Below are 19,394 nucleotides of genomic sequence, written 5' to 3' on the forward strand. Positions count from 1 at the left end.
GGCTCTCACGTCCACATACTTTATCCAAACATCTTCAAACTTCATGAGCTTGATCAGGGCTCTGCCCTGAACGCCTCCATATGTCAAACTCCCGCCTTACTCGTGGCGTCCCCTGCTGGTAACAGGAAATGACCTATTCTTACTCTGAAGTGTACTGCTCCTTAATAGTTGACACCATCGGCTTGGTTTCTGCTCTACAACCTTCCCAACTACTTGGTGAAGCTACATTATAAAGGCCGTGAAGCTGGGTGCAATGGCATCTGTGTGGCGGCGCGGCAACTGACGATCCCTCGCCGTGAAATTACGTTTGGATTTGTAATGACCTTAACCACCTCCTATGATCCTAAAAATTCATACACACGTTCTTGGGGGCTGGTCCTAGACTCTGATGGGGTTTTTGTAATTGGGCGGGGCAAAATGGCTCAACGGCGCCCCCTTGAAGATTTAAAATACCCCTCTCCATATGGGTTTTTTTGGAGTATGAAGATGAAAATCGGTACACATAAAGAACACTTCCAGACGCAAAAAAAAGTCTCTTGACACCATGACCTCAACCCAGCAGGAAGTCGACCATTTTGTTTTTGGCGGCCAAATTTCACTGCTTTCCACCACTGGTATGCGGATGAACTCGTGCTAGGGATTTCACCCGATCAACTTCATATCTGGTGGACCTCACCTCAAGACCATGATGATCAAAAGTTATAAGAGACTTTTCTCTAAGTTAAAGGGCGTGGCCTCTGTGGCTCGCCAAAGTTCGATGGCGTTTGGTGAATTTGCCATGACATTTTGAATGGCTCTCACATCCACATACTTTATCCAAACATCGTCAAACTTCATGAGCATGATGAGGGCTCTGCCCTGAACGCCTCCATATGTCAAACTCCCGCCTTACTCGTGGCGCCCCCTGCTGGTAACAGGAAATAACCTGTTTGTACTATGACGTGTACTGGGGAGAAGAGGAGAGGACATAGGAGGCCTCTGGTACTCTTGGCTGCGCCGGCTGCGACTCCGGCGGGTCGCAAGGGGTGCGAGGGCCCGTCATCGCTGCTTGCAGCTTTAATTATTAGGGCCCGAGCACCGAGTGGTGCGAAGGCCCTATTGTAATTCTAATGTTTATTATTATTATTATTATTATTATTTGTCCTCCCAAACAACTGCATTTTTCAACCCCTTCCCATGCTCTAAAACGCCTGAAATTTTGCACAGTCATCAGGTCTGGTGAAAAATTTGATATTTTGTGGTCGTTGTAAATGGGGGGGGCAAAATGGCTCCGCAGCGCCCCCTTGAAATTTTCAAAACCCCCCTCCCATTGGGCTTAGTTTGTCATAGGTGCATGAAAATTGGTACACATGTTGATCATACCGAGACACACCAAAAAGTCTCTTGACACCATGACCTCAACCCAACAGGAAGTCCGCCATTGTGGTCGGAAGTTGGCCATTTTGGCGAATTACACCATTGGTATGCGGACGAACTCGTGCTAGGGATTTCACCCGATCCACTTCATATTTGGTGGACCTCACCTCAAGACCATGATGATCAAAAGTTATCACAGAGTTTTCTCTAAGTTAAAGGGCGTGGCCTCTGTGGCCCGCCAAAGTTTGCTGGCGTTTGGTGAATTTGCCATGACATTTTGAATGGCTCTCACGTCCACATACTTTATCCAAACATCTTCAAACTTTATGAGCATGATCAGGGCTCTGCCCTGAACGCCTCCATATGTCAAACTCCCGCCTTACTCGTGGCGTCCCCTGCTGGTAACAGGAAATGACCTATTTTTACTCTGAAGTGTACTGCTCCTTAATAGTTGACACCATCGGCTTGGTTTCTGCTCTACAACCTTCCCAACTACTTGGTGAAGCTACATTATAAAGGCCGTGAAGCTGGGTGCAATGGCATCTGTGTGGCGGCGCGGCAACTGACGATCCCTCGCCGTGAAATTACGTTTGGATTTGTAATGACCTTAACCACCTCCTATGATCCTAAAAATTCATACACACGTTCTTGGGGGCTGGTCCTAGACTCTGATGGGGTTTTTGTAATTGGGCGGGGCAAAATGGCTCAACGGCGCCCCCTTGAAGATTTAAAATACCCCTCTCCATATGGGTTTTTTTGGAATACAAAGATGAAAATCAGTACACATAAAGAACACTTCGGGACGCACAAAAAAGTCTCTTGACACCATGACCTCAACCTAGCAGGAAGTCAGCCATTTTGTTTTTGGCGGCCAAATTTGAGTGCTTTCCACCATTGGTATGCGGATGAACTCGTGCTAGGGATTTCACCCGATCAACTTCATATCTGGTGGACCTCACCTAAAGACCATGATGATCAAAAGTTATAACAGACTTTTCTCTAAGTTAAAGGGCGTGGCCTCTGTGGCTCGCCAAAGTTCGGTGGCGTTTGGTGAATTTGCCATGACATTTTGAATGGCTCTCACGTCCACATACTTTGTCCAAACATCTTCAAACTTTATGAGCATGATGAGGGCTCTGCCCTGAACGGCTCCATATGTCAAACTCCCGCCTTACTCGTGGCGCCCCCTGCTGGTAACAGGAAATAACCTGTTTGTACTATGACGTGTACTGGGGAGAAGAGGAGAGGACATAGGAGGACTCTGGTACTCTTGGCTGCTCCGGCTGCAACTCCCGCGGGTCGCAAGGGGTGCGAGGGCCCGTCATCGCTGCTTGCAGCTTTAATTATTATTATTATTATTATTTGTCCTCCCAAACAACTGCATTTTTCAACCCCTTCCCATGCTCTAAAACGCCTGAAATTTTGCACACTCATCAGGTCTGGTGAAAAATTTGATATTTTGTGGTCCTTGTAAATGGGGGGGGCAAAATGGCTCTGCAGCGCCCCCTTGAAATTTTCAAAACCCCCCTCCCATTGGGCTTAGTTTGTCATAGGTGCATGAAAATTGGTACACATGTTGATCATACCGAGACACACCAAAAAGTCTCTTGACACCATGACCTCAACCCAACAGGAAGTCCGCCATTGTGGTCGGAAGTTGGCGATTTTGGCGAATTACACCATTGGTATGCGGACGAACTCGTGCTAGGGATTTCACCCGATCCACTTCATATTTGGTGGACCTCACCTCAAGACCATGATGATCAAAAGTTATCACAGAGTTTTCTCTAAGTTAAAGGGCGTGGCCTCTGTGGCTCGCCAAAGTTTGGTGGCGTTTGGTGAATTTGCCATGACATTTTGACTGGCTCTCACGTCCACATACTTTATCCAAACATCTTCAAACTTTATGAGCATGATCAGGGCTCTGCCCTGAACGCCTCCATATGTCAAACTCCCGCCTTACTCGTGGCGTCCCCTGCTGGTAACAGGAAATGACCTATTTTTACTCTGAAGTGTACTGCTCCTTAATAGTTGACACCATCGGCTTGGTTTCTGCTCTACAACCTTCCCAACTACTTGGTGAAGCTACATTATAAAGGCCGTGAAGCTGGGTGCAATGGCATCTGTATGGCGGCGCGGCAACTGACGATCCCTCGCCGTGAAATTACGTTTGGATTTGTAATGACCTTAACCACCTCCTATGATCCTAAAAATTCATACACACGTTCTTGGGGGCTGGTCCTAGACTCTGATGGGGTTTTTGTAATTGGGCGGGGCAAAATGGCTCAACGGCGCCCCCTTGAAGATTTAAAATACCCCTCTCCATATGGGTTTTTTTGGAATACAAAGATGAAAATCGGTACACATAAAGAACACTTCGGAACGCACAAAAAAGTCTCTTGACACCATGACCTCAACCCAGCAGGAAGTCAGCCATTTTGTTTTTGGCGGCCAAATTTGAGTGCTTTCCACCATTGGTATGCGGATGAACTCGTGCTAGGGATTTCACCCGATCAACTTCATATCTGGTGGACCTCACCTCAAGACCATGATGATCAAAAGTTATAAGAGACTTTTCTCTAAGTTAAAGGGCGTGGCCTCTGTGGCTCGCCAAAGTTCGGTGGCGTTTGGTGAATTTGCCATGACATTTTGAATGGCTCTCACGTCCACATACTTTATCCAAACATCTTCAAACTTTATGAGCATGATGAGGGCTCTGCCCTGAACGCCTCCATATGTCAAACTCCCGCCTTACTCGTGGCGCCCCCTGCTGGTAACAGGAAATAACCTGTTTGTACTATGACGTGTACTGGGGAGAAGAGGAGAGGACATAGGATGACTCTGGTACTTGGCTGCGCTGGCTGCGACTCCCGCGGGTCGCAAGGGGTGCGAGGGCCCGTCATCGCTGCTTGCAGCTTTAATTATTATTATTATTATTATTATTAGGGCCCGAGCACCGAGTGGTGCGAAGGCCCTATTGTTTTTGTAATGTTTATTATTATTATTATTATTAGGGCCCGAGCACCGAGTGGTGCGAAGGCCCTATTGTTTTTGTAATGTTTATTATTATTATTATTATTATTATTATTATTATTATTATTATTCCTCCCAAACAACTGCATTTTTCAACCCCTTCCCATGCTCTAAAACGCCTGAAATTTTGCACACTCATCAGGTCTGGTGAAAAATTTGATATTTTGTGGTCGTTGTAAATGGGGGGGGCAAAATGGCTCCGCAGCGCCCCCTTGAAATTTTCAAAACCCCCCTCCCATTGGGCTTAGTTTGTCATAGGTGCATGAAAATTGGTACACATGTTGATCATACCGAGACACACCAAAAAGTCTCTTGACACCATGACCTCAACCCAACAGGAAGTCCGCCATTGTGGTCGAAAGTTGGCGATTTTGGCGAATTACACCATTGGTATGCGGACGAACTCGTGCTAGGGATTTCACCCGATCCACTTCATATTTGGTGGACCTCACCTCAAGACCATGATGATCAAAAGTTATCACAGAGTTTTCTCTAAGTTAAAGGGCGTGGCCTCTGTGGCCCGCCAAAGTTTGGTGGCGTTTGGTGAATTTGCCATGACATTTTGAATGGCTCTCACGTCCACATACTTTATCCAAACATCTTCAAACTTTATGAGCATGATCAGGGCTCTGCCCTGAACGCCTCCATATGTCAAAGTCCCGCCTTACTCGTGGCGTCCCCTGCTGGTAACAGGAAATGACCTATTTTTACTCTGAAGTGTACTGCTCCTTAATAGTTGACACCATCGGCTTGGTTTCTGCTCTACAACCTTCCCAACTACTTGGTGAAGCTACATTATAAAGGCCGTGAAGCTGGGTGCAATGGCATCTGTGTGGCGGCGCGGCAACTGACGATCCCTCGCCGTGAAATTACGTTTGGATTTGTAATGACCTTAACCACCTCCTATGATCCTAAAAATTCATACACACGTTCTTGGGGGCTGGTCCTAGACTCTGATGGGGTTTTTGTAATTGGGCGGGGCAAAATGGCTCAACGGCGCCCCCTTGAAGATTTAAAATACCCCTCTCCATATGGGTTTTTTTGGAATACGAAGATGAAAATCAGTACACATAAAGAACACTTCGGAACGCACAAAAAAGTCTCTTGACACCATGACCTCAACCCAGCAGGAAGTCCGCCATTTTGTTTTTGGCGGCCAAATTTCAGTGCTTTCCACCATTGGTATGCGGATGAACTCGTGCTAGGGATTTCACCCGATCAACTTCATATCTGGTGGACCTCACCTCAAGACCATGATGATCAAAAGTTATAACAGACTTTTCTCTAAGTTAAAGGGCGTGGCCTCTGTGGCTCGCCAAAGTTCGATGGCGTTTGGTGAATTTGCCATGACATTTTGAATGGCTCTCACATCCATATACTTTATCCAAACATCTTCAAACTTCATGAGCATGATGAGGGCTCTGCCCTGAACGCCTCCATATGTCAAACTCCCGCCTTACTCGTGGCGCCCCCTGCTGGTAACAGGAAATAACCTGTTTGTACTATGAAGTGTACTGGGGAGAAGAGGAGAGGACATAGGAGGACTCTGGTACTCATGGCTGTGCCGGCTGTGACTCCCGCGGGTCGCAAGGGGTGCGAGGGCCCGTCATCGCTGCTTGCAGCTTTAATTATTATTATTATTATTATTATTATTATTATTATTCCTCCCAAACAACTGCATTTTTCAACCCCTTCCCATGCTCTAAAACGCCTGAAATTTTGCACACTCATCAGGTCTGGTGAAAAATTTGATATTTTGTGGTCCTTGTAAATGGGGGGGGCAAAATGGCTCCGCAGCGCCCCCTTGAAATTTTCAAAACCCCCCTCCCATTGGGCTTAGTTTGTCATAGGTGCATGAAAATTGGTACACATGTTGATCATATCGAGACACACCAAAAAGTCTCTTGACACCATGACCTCAACCCAACAGGAAGTCCGCCATTGTGGTCGGAAGTTGGCGATTTTGGCGAATTACACCATTGGTATGCGGACGAACTCGTGCTAGGGATTTCACCTGATCCACTTCATATTTGGTGGACTTCACCTCAAGACCATGATGATCAAAAGTTATCACAGAGTTGTCTCTAAGTTAAAGGGCGTGGCCTCTGTGGTCCGCCAAAGTTTGGTGGCGTTTGGTGAATTTGCCATGACATTTTGAATGGCTCTCACGTCCACATACTTTATCCAAACATCTTCAAACTTTATGAGCATGATCAGGGCTCTGCCCTGAACGCCTCCATATGTCAAAGTCCCGCCTTACTCGTGGCGTCCCCTACTGGTAACAGGAAATGACCTATTTTTACTCTGAAGTGTACTGCTCCTTAATAGTTGACACCATCGGCTTCGTTTTTGCTCTACAACCTTCCCAACTACTTGGTGAAGCTACATTATAAAGGCCGTGAAGCTGGGTGCAATGGCATCTGTGTGGCGGCGCGGCAACTGACGATCCCTCGCCGTGAAATTACGTTTGGATTTGTAATGACCTTAACCACCTCCTATGATCCTAAAAATTCATACACACGTTCTTGGGGGCTGGCCCTAGACTCTGATGGGGTTTTTGTAATTGGGCGGGGCAAAATGGCTCAACGGCGCCCCCTTGAAGATTTAAAATACCCCTCTCCATATGGGTTTTTTTGGAATACGAAGATGAAAATCAGTACACATAAAGAACACTTCGGGACGCACAAAAAAGTCTCTTGACACCATGACCTCAACCCAGCAGGAAGTCAGCCATTTTGTTTTTGGCGGCCAAATTTGAGTGCTTTCCACCATTGGTATGCGGATGAACTCGTGCTAGGGATTTCACCCGATCAGCTTCATATCTGGTGGACCTCACCTCAAGACCATGATGATCAAAAGTTATCACAGAGTTTTCTCTAAGTTACAGGGTGTGGCCTCTGTGGCCCGCCAAAGTTTGGTGGCGTTTGGTGAATTTGCCATGACATTTTGAATGGCTCTCACGTCCACATACTTTATCCAAACATCTTCAAACTTTATGAGCATGATGAGGGCTCTGCCCTGAACGGCTCCATATGTCAAACCCCCGCCTTACTCGTGGCGCCCCCTGCTGGTCACAGGAAATAACCTGTTTGTACTATGACGTGTACTGGGTAGAAGAGGAGAGGACATAGGGGGACTCTGGTACTCTTGGCTGCGCCGGCTCCGACTCCGCTGGGTCGCAAGGGGTGCGAGGGCCCGTCATCGCTGCTTGCAGCTTTAATTATTATTATTCCTCCCAAACAACTGCATTTTTCAACCCCTTCCCATGCTCTAAAACGCCTGAAATTTTGCACACTCATCAGGTCTGGTGAAAAATTTGATATTTTGTGGTCGTTGTAAATGGGGGGGGCAAAATGGCTCTGCAGCGCCCCCTTGAAATTTTCAAAACCCCCCTCCCATTGGGCTTAGTTTGTCATAGGTGCATGAAAATTGGTACACATGTTGATCATACCGAGACACACCAAAAAGTCTCTTGACACCATGACCTCAACCCAACAGGAAGTCCGCCATTGTGGTCGGAAGTTGGCGATTTTGGCGAATTACACCATTGGTATGCGGACGAACTCGTGCTAGGGATTTCACCCGATCCACTTCATATTTGGTGGACCTCACCTCAAGACCATGATGATCAAAAGTTATCACAGAGTTTTCTCTAAGTTAAAGGGCGTGGCCTCTGTGGCCCGCCAAAGTTTGGTGGCGTTTGGTGAATTTGCCATGACATTTTGACTGGCTCTCACGTCCACATACTTTATCCAAACATCTTCAAACTTTATGAGCATGATCAGGGCTCTGCCCTGAACGCCTCCATATGTCAAACTCCCGCCTTACTCGTGGCGTCCCCTGCTGGTAACAGGAAATGACCTATTTTTACTCTGAAGTGTACTGCTCCTTAATAGTTGACACCATCGGCTTGGTTTCTGCTCTACAACCTTCCCAACTACTTGGTGAAGCTACATTATAAAGGCCGTGAAGCTGGGTGCAATGGCATCTGTATGGCGGCGCGGCAACTGACGATCCCTCGCCGTGAAATTACGTTTGGATTTTTAATGACCTTAACCACCTCCTATGATCCTAAAAATTCATACACACGTTCTTGGGGGCTGGTCCTAGACTCTGATGGGGTTTTTGTAATTGGGCGGGGCAAAATGGCTCAACGGCGCCCCCTTGAAGATTTAAAATACCCCTCTCCATATGGGTTTTTTTGGAATACAAAGATGAAAATCGGTACACATAAAGAACACTTCGGAACGCACAAAAAAGTCTCTTGACACCATGACCTCAACCCAGCAGGAAGTCAGCCATTTTGTTTTTGGCGGCCAAATTTGAGTGCTTTCCACCATTGGTATGCGGATGAACTCGTGCTAGGGATTTCACCCGATCAACTTCATATCTGGTGGACCTCACCTCAAGACCATGATGATCAAAAGTTATAAGAGACTTTTCTCTAAGTTAAAGGGCGTGGCCTCTGTGGCTCGCCAAAGTTCGGTGGCGTTTGGTGAATTTGCCATGACATTTTGAATGGCTCTCACGTCCACATACTTTATCCAAACATCTTCAAACTTTATGAGCATGATGAGGGCTCTGCCCTGAACGGCTCCATATGTCAAACTCCCGCCTTACTCGTGGCGCCCCCTGCTGGTAACAGGAAATAACCTGTTTGTACTATGACGTGTACTGGGGAGAAGAGGAGAGGACATAGGATGACTCTGGTACTTGGCTGCGCTGGCTGCGACTCCCGCGGGTCGCAAGGGGTGCGAGGGCCCGTCATCGCTGCTTGCAGCTTTAATTGGACTTGAATTTGTCAGGTTACCAGAAAAAAATCCAAATGAATGATAATCTTGTTCCATGAGGCCTGGAGTGTGTGGCATGTTTGCCATGTCAGTTTTATAAGGCAATTAAAAAAAAACAGTGTTGTTATGGTAGTTATCACTGTTGATGATATTGCTTAATTCTTGGAAAGATCTGTTTAGCTGTTTAGAACAGCAAATGTATACTGCATGAACTGACCCAGTCTGATGACCCTGTAGTCTGTAGCCCACTCCTCTAATCTCTAACCTACCTGTCTGAGAAGAGTTGGCACATTTGTTTGCAGTTTTATAGAGAAGGAATTAGCTTTTTACTTTTTCACTTCAGTGTGTCTAACAGATTAGGTTTGCTTAAAGTTGTCAACAAAATGTGTCTCTGTTGTTAAAAGCCTTGTTGTTGAAAAACAGTCTCTCCGGGGAAATGAATGCTTAATGAAGAACAGGGAAAGGATTCTCAAACAGAAATGGATGGGACCCTGGCTTGGACCATCAAATTACCAGTCTACATTTATTTCAGGATTTATTTTGTCGCCCCGTAATTTCCGCATACAGTTTAATGGAAATTGCTGTTATCTTCAGCAATAATGTGGTTGTTTCTTGTAAACCATGGCAAACAAAAACGAACAAACTGAAGAAACGGCTGGAAATTGTGCCCTATTTGAACCGGTCGATTTTCCTGTTTCCTGTGTCTCATTTTTATGGTATGCAAATTCTGAGTGGGCAATATAATAAGTAAGCAAAAATCATTAAAAACAATAGGTGGTTGAGGACTGTGAGGGTGAGCAGCCATTTTTAGCACTGTGGATTCAGTAAACATTTTCTTTAAAGCTCCCACTTGTATTTAAACCACAGGAACAAGCAGGTGAAGTCAGAGCCCCCTCATGAGCTCTCCTACACAAGCTTAAAGGTGTTGTTTTATGTGAGTGACTTCCCTATTTTGAGATTTGAGGTTGTGATGGTGAACTGGAGATTTAGAGAAAGCTAGTCGATGGCGCTGGTATTTTCACAAGCTTAAAATTGTAGCTGGCTGGTTCCCTGCTGTTGAGTGAAATCAGCTTTAAGCCTGAAGACAACTGGCAACTGCTCAGCCAAGTGAAAGATGAGAGGATTGTGCGCATAACCCACTGCTCTGTTACAGTTTCCCTCGCAGGTATGATACCTACCTGATGATGGTGTTGAGGAAGAGGAGGGTGAGACTGTGTGCAACATACACCTTTACTTTCAGGCATTTTAGCTGTATCTCAGGTCTATTTATTTATTTATGCACCACCCTGATACATTTGAGTGGTTGTAGACATTTGCATGCTGATACAAATGCACTTAGTGAGAGTTTTTAAATTTTTGCTTAAATTGGCCATAATATATGTTGTTTATGGTAACAGTGTATAAAATGACAATTTTAAAATGTGACAGTGTGAAAGGGGTCAGCTGTAGCAGGCAGCTGTTTTTAGCAAAAAAAAACAAAAAAAACAATCAGGGTTAATAACTCGCTGGTCAACATAGTGGAGCCAGATATTTCCTTCAGGAGTTGGTAGAGACCAAAAACAGAGTGAATATCAGATTTACATTTGTTAGGTGACCAGACACATGAGTTCAGACGAATCATAATGCTGCTCCATAACTGCCGTATTTGCTATTATTACTGCCATTATTTGTAAACAACTTCACTATACCAACTTAAAATGATAAATGTTTCAGGTAAGATGACAAGCAGTTGATCAGAAAAATAGTGTGTTAACGTGGGACCCATAACTCATAGTAAGCGGCTGATTGAGAAAAGAAGTGAGTGACTTTAATTAATATCTCTCGTTTGAATTCCCTCCATGATGCTTCTGTGTAAAGGCAGCTTTCTTGATGTTAATATTCAGTCCAAATATCATATTGATGATTTCTTTATTCTGTTGACTTGTCTCTTCAGTTATTCACATTATTTTGAGAAGATTAAAATGTTTATTTGCATTATCAGAATGTTGCCAAGCTGCATCCTTTCCCAGCAACCAGCCAAATGTGGCCTCTTTCCCCCCTCAAGGGTTTGCTTGTCACTTCTACTCAAGCTGCATTCAATTTAGCCCAATTATTCTAAAAAGTTTGATGGCAGCTCGAAAATTAAATTAGCTGGTGAAATTCTGGTTCACTGCCATCTCTGTAGATGCACGTATAAACCAGCAGGCATGAGAGTGGACTGGAAAATAGGAAAAATGTGAAAAAACAAAAAAATAAACAGTAAACTCAAGTCTATCACAGTTTGTAATAAATAATACTTAACTACTACTGTACATGTTGGAACCTGACAGACTGAACTTGACAGTTCACAACAGCCTAGCAGAAGAAGAGTGCTGATGTGGGACAATTACTGAAGTGCTCTTGACAATCTTGTTCTGAACGGTAACGATTCCTGGTTCCGCCGCTCAAAGAACGCTTGATGAATACACGTAGCTGCACCTCATATTGATTTCTCACATTTACCACAATTCATAGTCTGAATGGATGGATTTTCTATCGTTTAATCTCCCGCTAGAGAAAGAGGCGTGCTCTGGTTTAAGTCAGTGAGTCAGCTGTCAGTGAAATCCATGTGATGCACTACCAAAAGATATTTGGGATTATAAAACATAACAAAAATAATAAATCGCCATATCCATCTTACTGAGAATATTTCAGCTCATTTAAAATCAAATGAACGAACAATACTTGGAGTAATTAAGCTCATTATTATAACATGCAGACATTTAACATGGGAAATAAACTCTGAAATGAGGTTGTTAACATGTTTTTATGTCTGTAATGAGAAATGAATTTGAAAGTCTTGAAAAACTCGTAAGTTATTTAAAAAAAACGTAGTGCTGAACGGATTAGTCAATTGATTAGTTGATGGATAAAGAATGATTGCTTCCGTTATTTTATTGTATTTAATTTTTTTTTTTTTTTTAATTTTGAGAATTTGCTGCTTCTCATTATCTTATGTAGTACTAAACTAAATATCTTTTGGCTTTGGACTTTTGGTGGGCAAAACAAGCAATATGGAGACTTTACCTTGAGTCCTGGGAACCTGTGATGGGCATTTTTCACTATTTTCTGATGTCTTATAGACTAAACAATTGTTAAGTCAGAAAAATAATTGAAAGATTAATCAATGATTTAAAAAAAAATCATCTTTACCTGCACCCTAATATAAAATCACAGTGTTGAATGTCTTTAAACTGTCATAATAACAGAGCCTGTTGTGCTACGCTCTGCTGTTTTGTGTCCTCCTTTCAGTCAGTGTCATGTGCCTCCACAGTAGATGGAGGTGTAGCTGTTTATGTGACCGTCTGTTTCTCACTCCTGACTGTTAACACCAAAACAGCATGTTGCCTGTGTCAGCAGGGGTATAATCACCAACTTTATCGCTGACTGGCAAACTAATATTTCCATTCTCAACACTGGACAACAAACACAGCGAAAGAGCAGAGCCCTCAGCAGAACCTGGCATTATGTCAGTGTTTCCATGTCAAATACGTTTTACAGTCGTCTGCAAAGGTAACGTGTATCTAATGACAGAACCAAGTGCTTGGAGTGTACATGCATGAAATAGCATGTTTGATGGCAGACACACTGCAGTGATACTGTTTCAGTTTCTTACATCATCTCATCCTCTCTCATTCAACTTTATCCAATATTTTGACAACAGACACCCGCACTTAAACAGGAGAGAGGGGAGGAAATACACAGGGAGAGGCGGCGGGGGAGGCAGCAAGACAGAGCTAGAGATAGTAACGGGCTAGTGAGCCGCAGAGCTGGCAGAAGCAGAAGACAAAGTCATCAGTGTGGAGACAGAGGCATGCACAGATACACAGATAAGACATGTTTCACAGGCCTGGCCTCACCGCCCAGCTCTATCCTGCCACCCAGTGGTGTGACCCACTGCTCTGTAAAGAGTAACTTAACAATAAATCCACGTTTTGGAGTTTATAAATTGTATTTGCAGTCACTTTGTTATACTATCAACTGATCCTGGTGAGGGTGTAGAGGTTTCATTGCAACAGAAGTTATTTGTCTTTTACAGAGAAAATGAAGGGCGGCCCTGTTAGACCAAAACAAAATGAGATTGTTTTCCTCGGCTACATTTATTTGGCAGCTTTAGTTACTAGTTATTCTTCAGATAAGGATTGTAGTACTCCATACAAAACATGTCATGAGCTTTTAACACACAGTGTGTTGTGATAGATTGAACTACCCAACAGTATATAAAGTGGTTAAAATTGACCAACTTACCCATTAATGCATCAACAATAATAATCCAATACAATACTGGTACATCAGTCGTAGGGGCCACTTTTACTTTCGATACTTTTATACATTTTGCTAATGGGCTTATACTTATGCTACTTTAGCTTAAGCGACATTTTCAAAGCAGCACATTTACTTTTGATGTATTGTCTTTATATTGCAGCATTTTTACTTTTACTGGAGTGAAGGATCTGAATACTTCCTCCACCCCTGGCGGTGCAGCAGGATGTCTGTCTGAGTTTGAATTCATCTTTTGGATATGTGAAGAGAAGGGGGCATATTAAAGCTAAAACAAGGTTTGAAGCTGCTTTTAGTATCATGTTTTGCACACTGCTCATGTACATCCCAAGCCCTCTTTGGGATAAAACAGTTATTTTAAAACTGAATAAGATGTTGTTTTACGAGTATTTATACAGAGGTTATGGTAAATCACATGTGAATGTTACTTTTGAATGCACCCACACTCTCCTTGGGTAAATCTTACAGTAATTTGTTTTTGACATTGTGAGGAATCTCCTTTATCATTTTGAAAGGTTTTTCATGAGGCTGTGTAAGGAAAAGGAATAATCAATACACTGTCTTTGTGTCAATGTCAACAGATATTGGCAACAAACTGGATGAATGGGAAGTAAGTGTAAGTAAGTGCATGTGTGGCACTTAACATGCTGCAAGTCAGAGACGTAGTTATTACACATTGGATTAAATGTTACCTCTTGAGAAATCTTGGTAACAATGGGACCAGTTTTTTTTTTTTTTTTTTTTTTTTTTATGAGGCAGACACTTTGCTGAAATGACCCAGCAATGATCCCACCAGAAGCTGAAATTGAGTCTCCCTGACACATTGCTGTTGCACGCTACACTTAAACTAAACTTCAGTTGCCTTTTTTCCTCTTTATCCACTTGAAGGAGACTGTCAGAAAAATGGCTTCAATTACCTTTATGTTATTGTCATTTTGTTCATTTACTGAGGAAAGGGGGGGTGGGGCGGTCGAGAGTGTGGGTGTTTCAGCATCAAATGGCAACGGTAATTATTTGATTGGCTTAGCCCCCGGGAGGAAGGGATAAGCGGCGATTATCAGTAGATTGATTGTCCACAACCAGTGTATACTCAGGGGCTGCTTGAGAGATTGATCCAGGTGGGAGAATCTGCCCTGTTTCATTTGTTTGCAGGATAAATGGAAAAAGAAAACCACAAAAACTCCCAACAGTCTGTAAATGTAATGCACCAAGAGAGGAAAACAGCCAATCCACTTGTTTCCCTCTACTGGCTGCCTTTTATCTACCATTCCCTCCTTTTCATTTCCTGGCTGTTAATTTTTACTTATAAACAAATGCAGTTTCTTTTTCCCTCTGTGTCATATATATATATATATATATATATATATATATATATATATATATATATATATATATATATATATCCCACATGCTCTGACAACTTTTCCTCCTTTTTATCATATGTGATCTGTTTGGGCAACACCCCAGTCAGACATTTCTAGACTCCAACACTCTATCTGTCTGCCGGCCATTAAGCTGCCAGACGCCCCTTCCCATCTTTGAGACAATCCCACTCTGGATGTACTTAACAAGTAGCTGGCAGGCAGAGGAACAGATAAAGGAAGTGGAGGGAAGAAAAGAGATCAGTGGAGGGAGGCGATGTGGATCATATTCATCTGGCTCCAGGGAAGCACATTGTGGTGAATATTGTTGATAACATAGCCTGCACTAACCACTATTTTTGTATTAGAGATCAATCAAATGATCACATGTAACTTGAAAGAGGGTCACTTGTCATGACAAATGCACAAGAATTATTACCCAACTCTGCCCTACTGCTCAACTCTATGGAGATTTACAGTGTCTTGCAGCTCACTGATTTGCTTTCATAGCAACTTTACTGTTTTTATTTAGTCTCACGATTCTCTTCAACCCACAGCAGGCAAAAAAACCCAAAACAAAACAACAACCAAAAACCCCCCCCCCCCCCCCAAAAAAAAAAAAACCTCACCGTACGCTTCCTGCCCACAACCAAACAGTGCACAGACAAAGTTATTGAACAGCTGGTGAAAACATTGTAGTGTTAAACAGCTAAAGATCCTCAGGAGTTGGCAGAGAGAAACCAAATGAGACCTAAAAGAGCAAATTAAATTCACATTTGTCAGGTGAACAGCAACTTGACTCAGAATGAATGCTTACCTTGCTCTGTGCCTGCTTGATGTGGAGATTAGCAAGAAGTTCTCAGTTTCAACTTAATAAGGTGATAATATGTCAAGTCGTGTTTATATCTTGTTTTTGCTTCCCTGAGTTGATTGATTCAGTATTCTGATTAGTTTAATAAAAGCTAGACACATAAAAAGTAATTTTATGTACCCAAGGGGTTACAGTATACTTAAAAATTCTCCACACATTATCCATACCTGCTGTTATTTATTCTAAACAAAACTGAAAAAATGCAGTGTTAAAAATGGAAATGTATATAAAGGTAATTCTTGATATCTTTAGGGCACTTCGCATATATTCCTCAGATCTTTGTTTTCATTTTTTAAGTAATGCATGGGATGAGAACCAACATTTAATTTCTGTGTATTTGTTTCTCTCTAGAGTTGACAAGAGCTTCTCCAGGACCAGAACCTTATGGTGAGTGCTCTCCTAACTCCTTACTCCTTACTTTTTCTTATTCTAGATGACCTACTCTACTATCGATTACATATCCAACTCCAGTCGTCTGAGAGCATATAATGAAACATAACTAGAAAGTCATGAACAAGCTCTATTCTGTATCAGTTAAGAGTTAAGAGTTAAGATTGCACCATAATTGAGTATTTATAGAATCCTTCTGTTCTGCCCATGTTCACTCTCAGCATAACTTTGAGTGCTGCAGCAATAAACAAGAAATTTTCTGTACTTGTACATACAGTTGAGCTGAGAAATGGCCTTTGACTTAAGCATTTAAGTGACTCTGTGACTTTAATGCTTAGTCAGTTACTTTCTGGAAGAGGTATTCAAATGAAGGCACCTTTCTCCACTTTATTATTCTTAAAATGGGCTTTTTATCCAAAGTGGTGACAATATGATGACCTGAATATAAACCTAGTTAAAAAGGCTGAAGGCTGATAAGACCTGTATTTTTAGAGCAGTAAAACCATAAGCAGACTTTCTCTCCTCCTTATCTCAACTCTGGCTTTCTCCTGGCTCCTAATAAGTTTTTTAAGTGAGCATAAATTATTTTCTCACTTAGAAAAAAATGGTGTGTACTCGAGGCCTTGGACATGTGCATATGATCAGGATGGAGATAGTGGAGCTTGTAATGTTCCCTACTTGGCAGGTAGTCTCCCAGCATGGAGAAGGACATGTGTGGCTGTAAATACAGGGGCTAGAGCAGATGGAGGGAGACAGGGAGCACAAGCATGCGTGTAATACCAGCTGGACATGTAGGGCACACGCCTTTGAGATCTCAACTATCAATGACCACAGAAAGATTGATAGTACAACTTTTACACAAATACATTTTTGCAGTATTGCATTTATATTCCAGTGCAATGATGAATGTATACAAGCACATTTTTGCTGTGAGATATGTGCCTTTGATATTAGAACTGATATTTTATTATCATAGTAATACGTAGGTTTACAAATAATGCACAGTTTCTTTTGGTTATGAAATCAAATGTCATCATGAACGCTGGTTATCTGCTATAATTATCACAGGTTGCTGGCAGAGTTTTATCTGTTTTGCATGGACCGAAACTGGGTATAGTCCATCCCTGAGTTGAGTGAGAAACAGAAATGGAAAGAGAACACAGAAATGGAAACTAAATATTAATTACATTTAGTAATTTTGCATTGAGTGTATTCTTTTGTTCAGCGGGATTTTGTTGTTTTGTTTACAAGGCTCTTCACCAGCATGCCAGCAGCTAAAAAACGGAGTGGCTTCATCATTATACATCAAATGGACAACAGACTTGAAAAAACAAAACAAAAACTGAGCCATAGTGAGTCTGGAAAGGACAATGGGTCGGGGGGGTGTACTGGAAAGGGGAAATGTGCAAGGATGATTCAGGCTCATCAGAGGAGAATACACCCTTGCACACCCGCTGAATTTCATTATGAGGATTTGGGTTTCTCTCTGTGGCAAACAGGTTTGCAGCACATGCTAATGGTTCCTCGGGGTTGGGTTGAGCAGTTGATATCTATCCACAGTACAACTCTCTGATTATAATTACTGAGTCATTATGGCAATTGTGTATTCCATCATTCTCAGGCTGCGCTTACTGTAGAATAAAAAGCCAAATTATGAACAACATACTTAGTATTTAATAATTCATCTCTCTTAGGCACACGGAGTGATTTCTTGAGGAGTTAATTTCTCTTTAAATCAAGTAGGTTTTGTTCCAATATCAAATATAGTTGGATCATTTTTTTTAAAAAGGCGTGTGACTTAATTAGGGCATGTCTTAGTTTTATCCATGGGGAAGTTTGTGTGTGGCTCTTTCCATCTCTGCTATCTAGCCTGTCACACAGCCATTGTGTTAGGAATGGCAGCACATCGGTCAGATTTACGACAGCAGCTTCAAACCGCAGTGTCTGTCATTAAAAACTGTCCTGGATCCACTACCATGCTTCAAATCTATCAAAACATTATCCTCAACCCACCAGGTGTAGGTGTGTGTGAGTGTGTGAGTGTGTGAGTGTGTGTGTGTGTGTGTGTATGTGTGTGTATGTGGGTACAGATACACAGTGCCCACATTTTTCTGTCACTCTTACCGAGCACCGCCGTCTCCATCATCTCATCCTGGCACACAAACACTTTCTGTTCGTGTTGCTGTAACTCCAGTATCCCTGAATCATTTGGACAAGGAGGTGCTCTTCAGGAAAGGTGAGAACACACGTATTTCACTGTGCTAAACTGCTCACAGCACAGTGTTCCCAATTAAACACTCATTAACTTGATTGCTCTCGATAATGGTGGTGCTTATCTTACTGAGTCTAAAGCTCCTGCTGTGCTGCAGTAAGGAGGCAAAAATAAATGCCATGGCATTTCTGCAAGAATTGACATTCTGAATATGGAAATTTTTTTTTATCCCTAACAACTTAATTCTTGCACTAACGGGGGGGGCAAGCATTTGGATGGCACATCACAATTAGAATTACTGTCTGTCAAGATGATGCAGCAAATAAAGCAGAACAACAGGATCAGCATTTCTACCGTAATCTATAAACTACGAATTAAAATAATTTTTAAATCAACGTGGTTAGAGACACCCTCGAGGGGCCGCCTGTTTGAAATAATGTAATATATTTTGTATATGCATGTTGCCTTGCACCCATTTACTCAGAGAAGCGACAAGGCTGAGATGAGGAGCTGGGTGGTAATGAAGTGGTCCTCAGTGCTGAATGATGGGAAAGAGTGAGGCAAAGAGGCCTCTAATTGGGCATATGTGCCACTTCAGATCGCTGTTAATGGACATTCTCCTTCGCGATATAGGAGTCAGTGATGAGAGGAGAGAGCAAACAGGAAGAGAGAGTAGCAAACTGTAGCTCAATGGGAAAATCAAGGCTCGAATATTGAGTATGGCTTTGCTGTCATGTGGACAAACTTCTAACATTTGCCATATTGGACTCTGTAGATGTTTACTTCCACTAAATGGCATATACACCATATGATCAAAATATTATAGTTGCCTTCCTAATGTTGTGTTGCACCCCTTACTGCCTCCCGAAGAGCCTGGCTGGCGTCTCATCTCACAGACGTTCAACTGAACTGCATTGAACTGAATTTATTGTAATGTTCATTGAACCATTCCTGGGCAGTCTTGGCCTGGCGGTACATCCTGCTGCCAGGATATCCTGAGGCTTCAATCTCAGCAAAGAGAGCCAGTGTGCAATGAAAACACACCCCACATCATCCAACCATAACCACCATACTACAGTATT

The 19,394-nt window shown here is 42.8% G+C and overlaps 1 protein-coding gene across 6 annotated transcripts in view; it reads left to right on the plus strand.

Moving 5' to 3' along the window:
- rap1gapb (RAP1 GTPase activating protein b) overlaps positions 1-19,394 on the plus strand; it is an 80,670-nt gene that overhangs the window by 23,281 nt on the left and 37,995 nt on the right. For all 6 annotated transcript variants that reach the window (XM_041032910.1, XM_041032903.1, XM_041032900.1 and 3 more), the window contains exon 2: positions 16,062-16,097. In XM_041032910.1, coding sequence (XP_040888844.1) covers positions 16,062-16,097 — 36 coding nt within the window. The remainder of the gene's footprint in view (positions 1-16,061; positions 16,098-19,394) is intronic.

Source organism: Toxotes jaculatrix, chromosome 3, assembly GCF_017976425.1.
Source record: "Toxotes jaculatrix isolate fToxJac2 chromosome 3, fToxJac2.pri, whole genome shotgun sequence".
Classification (NCBI taxonomy): Eukaryota; Metazoa; Chordata; class Actinopteri; family Toxotidae; genus Toxotes; species Toxotes jaculatrix.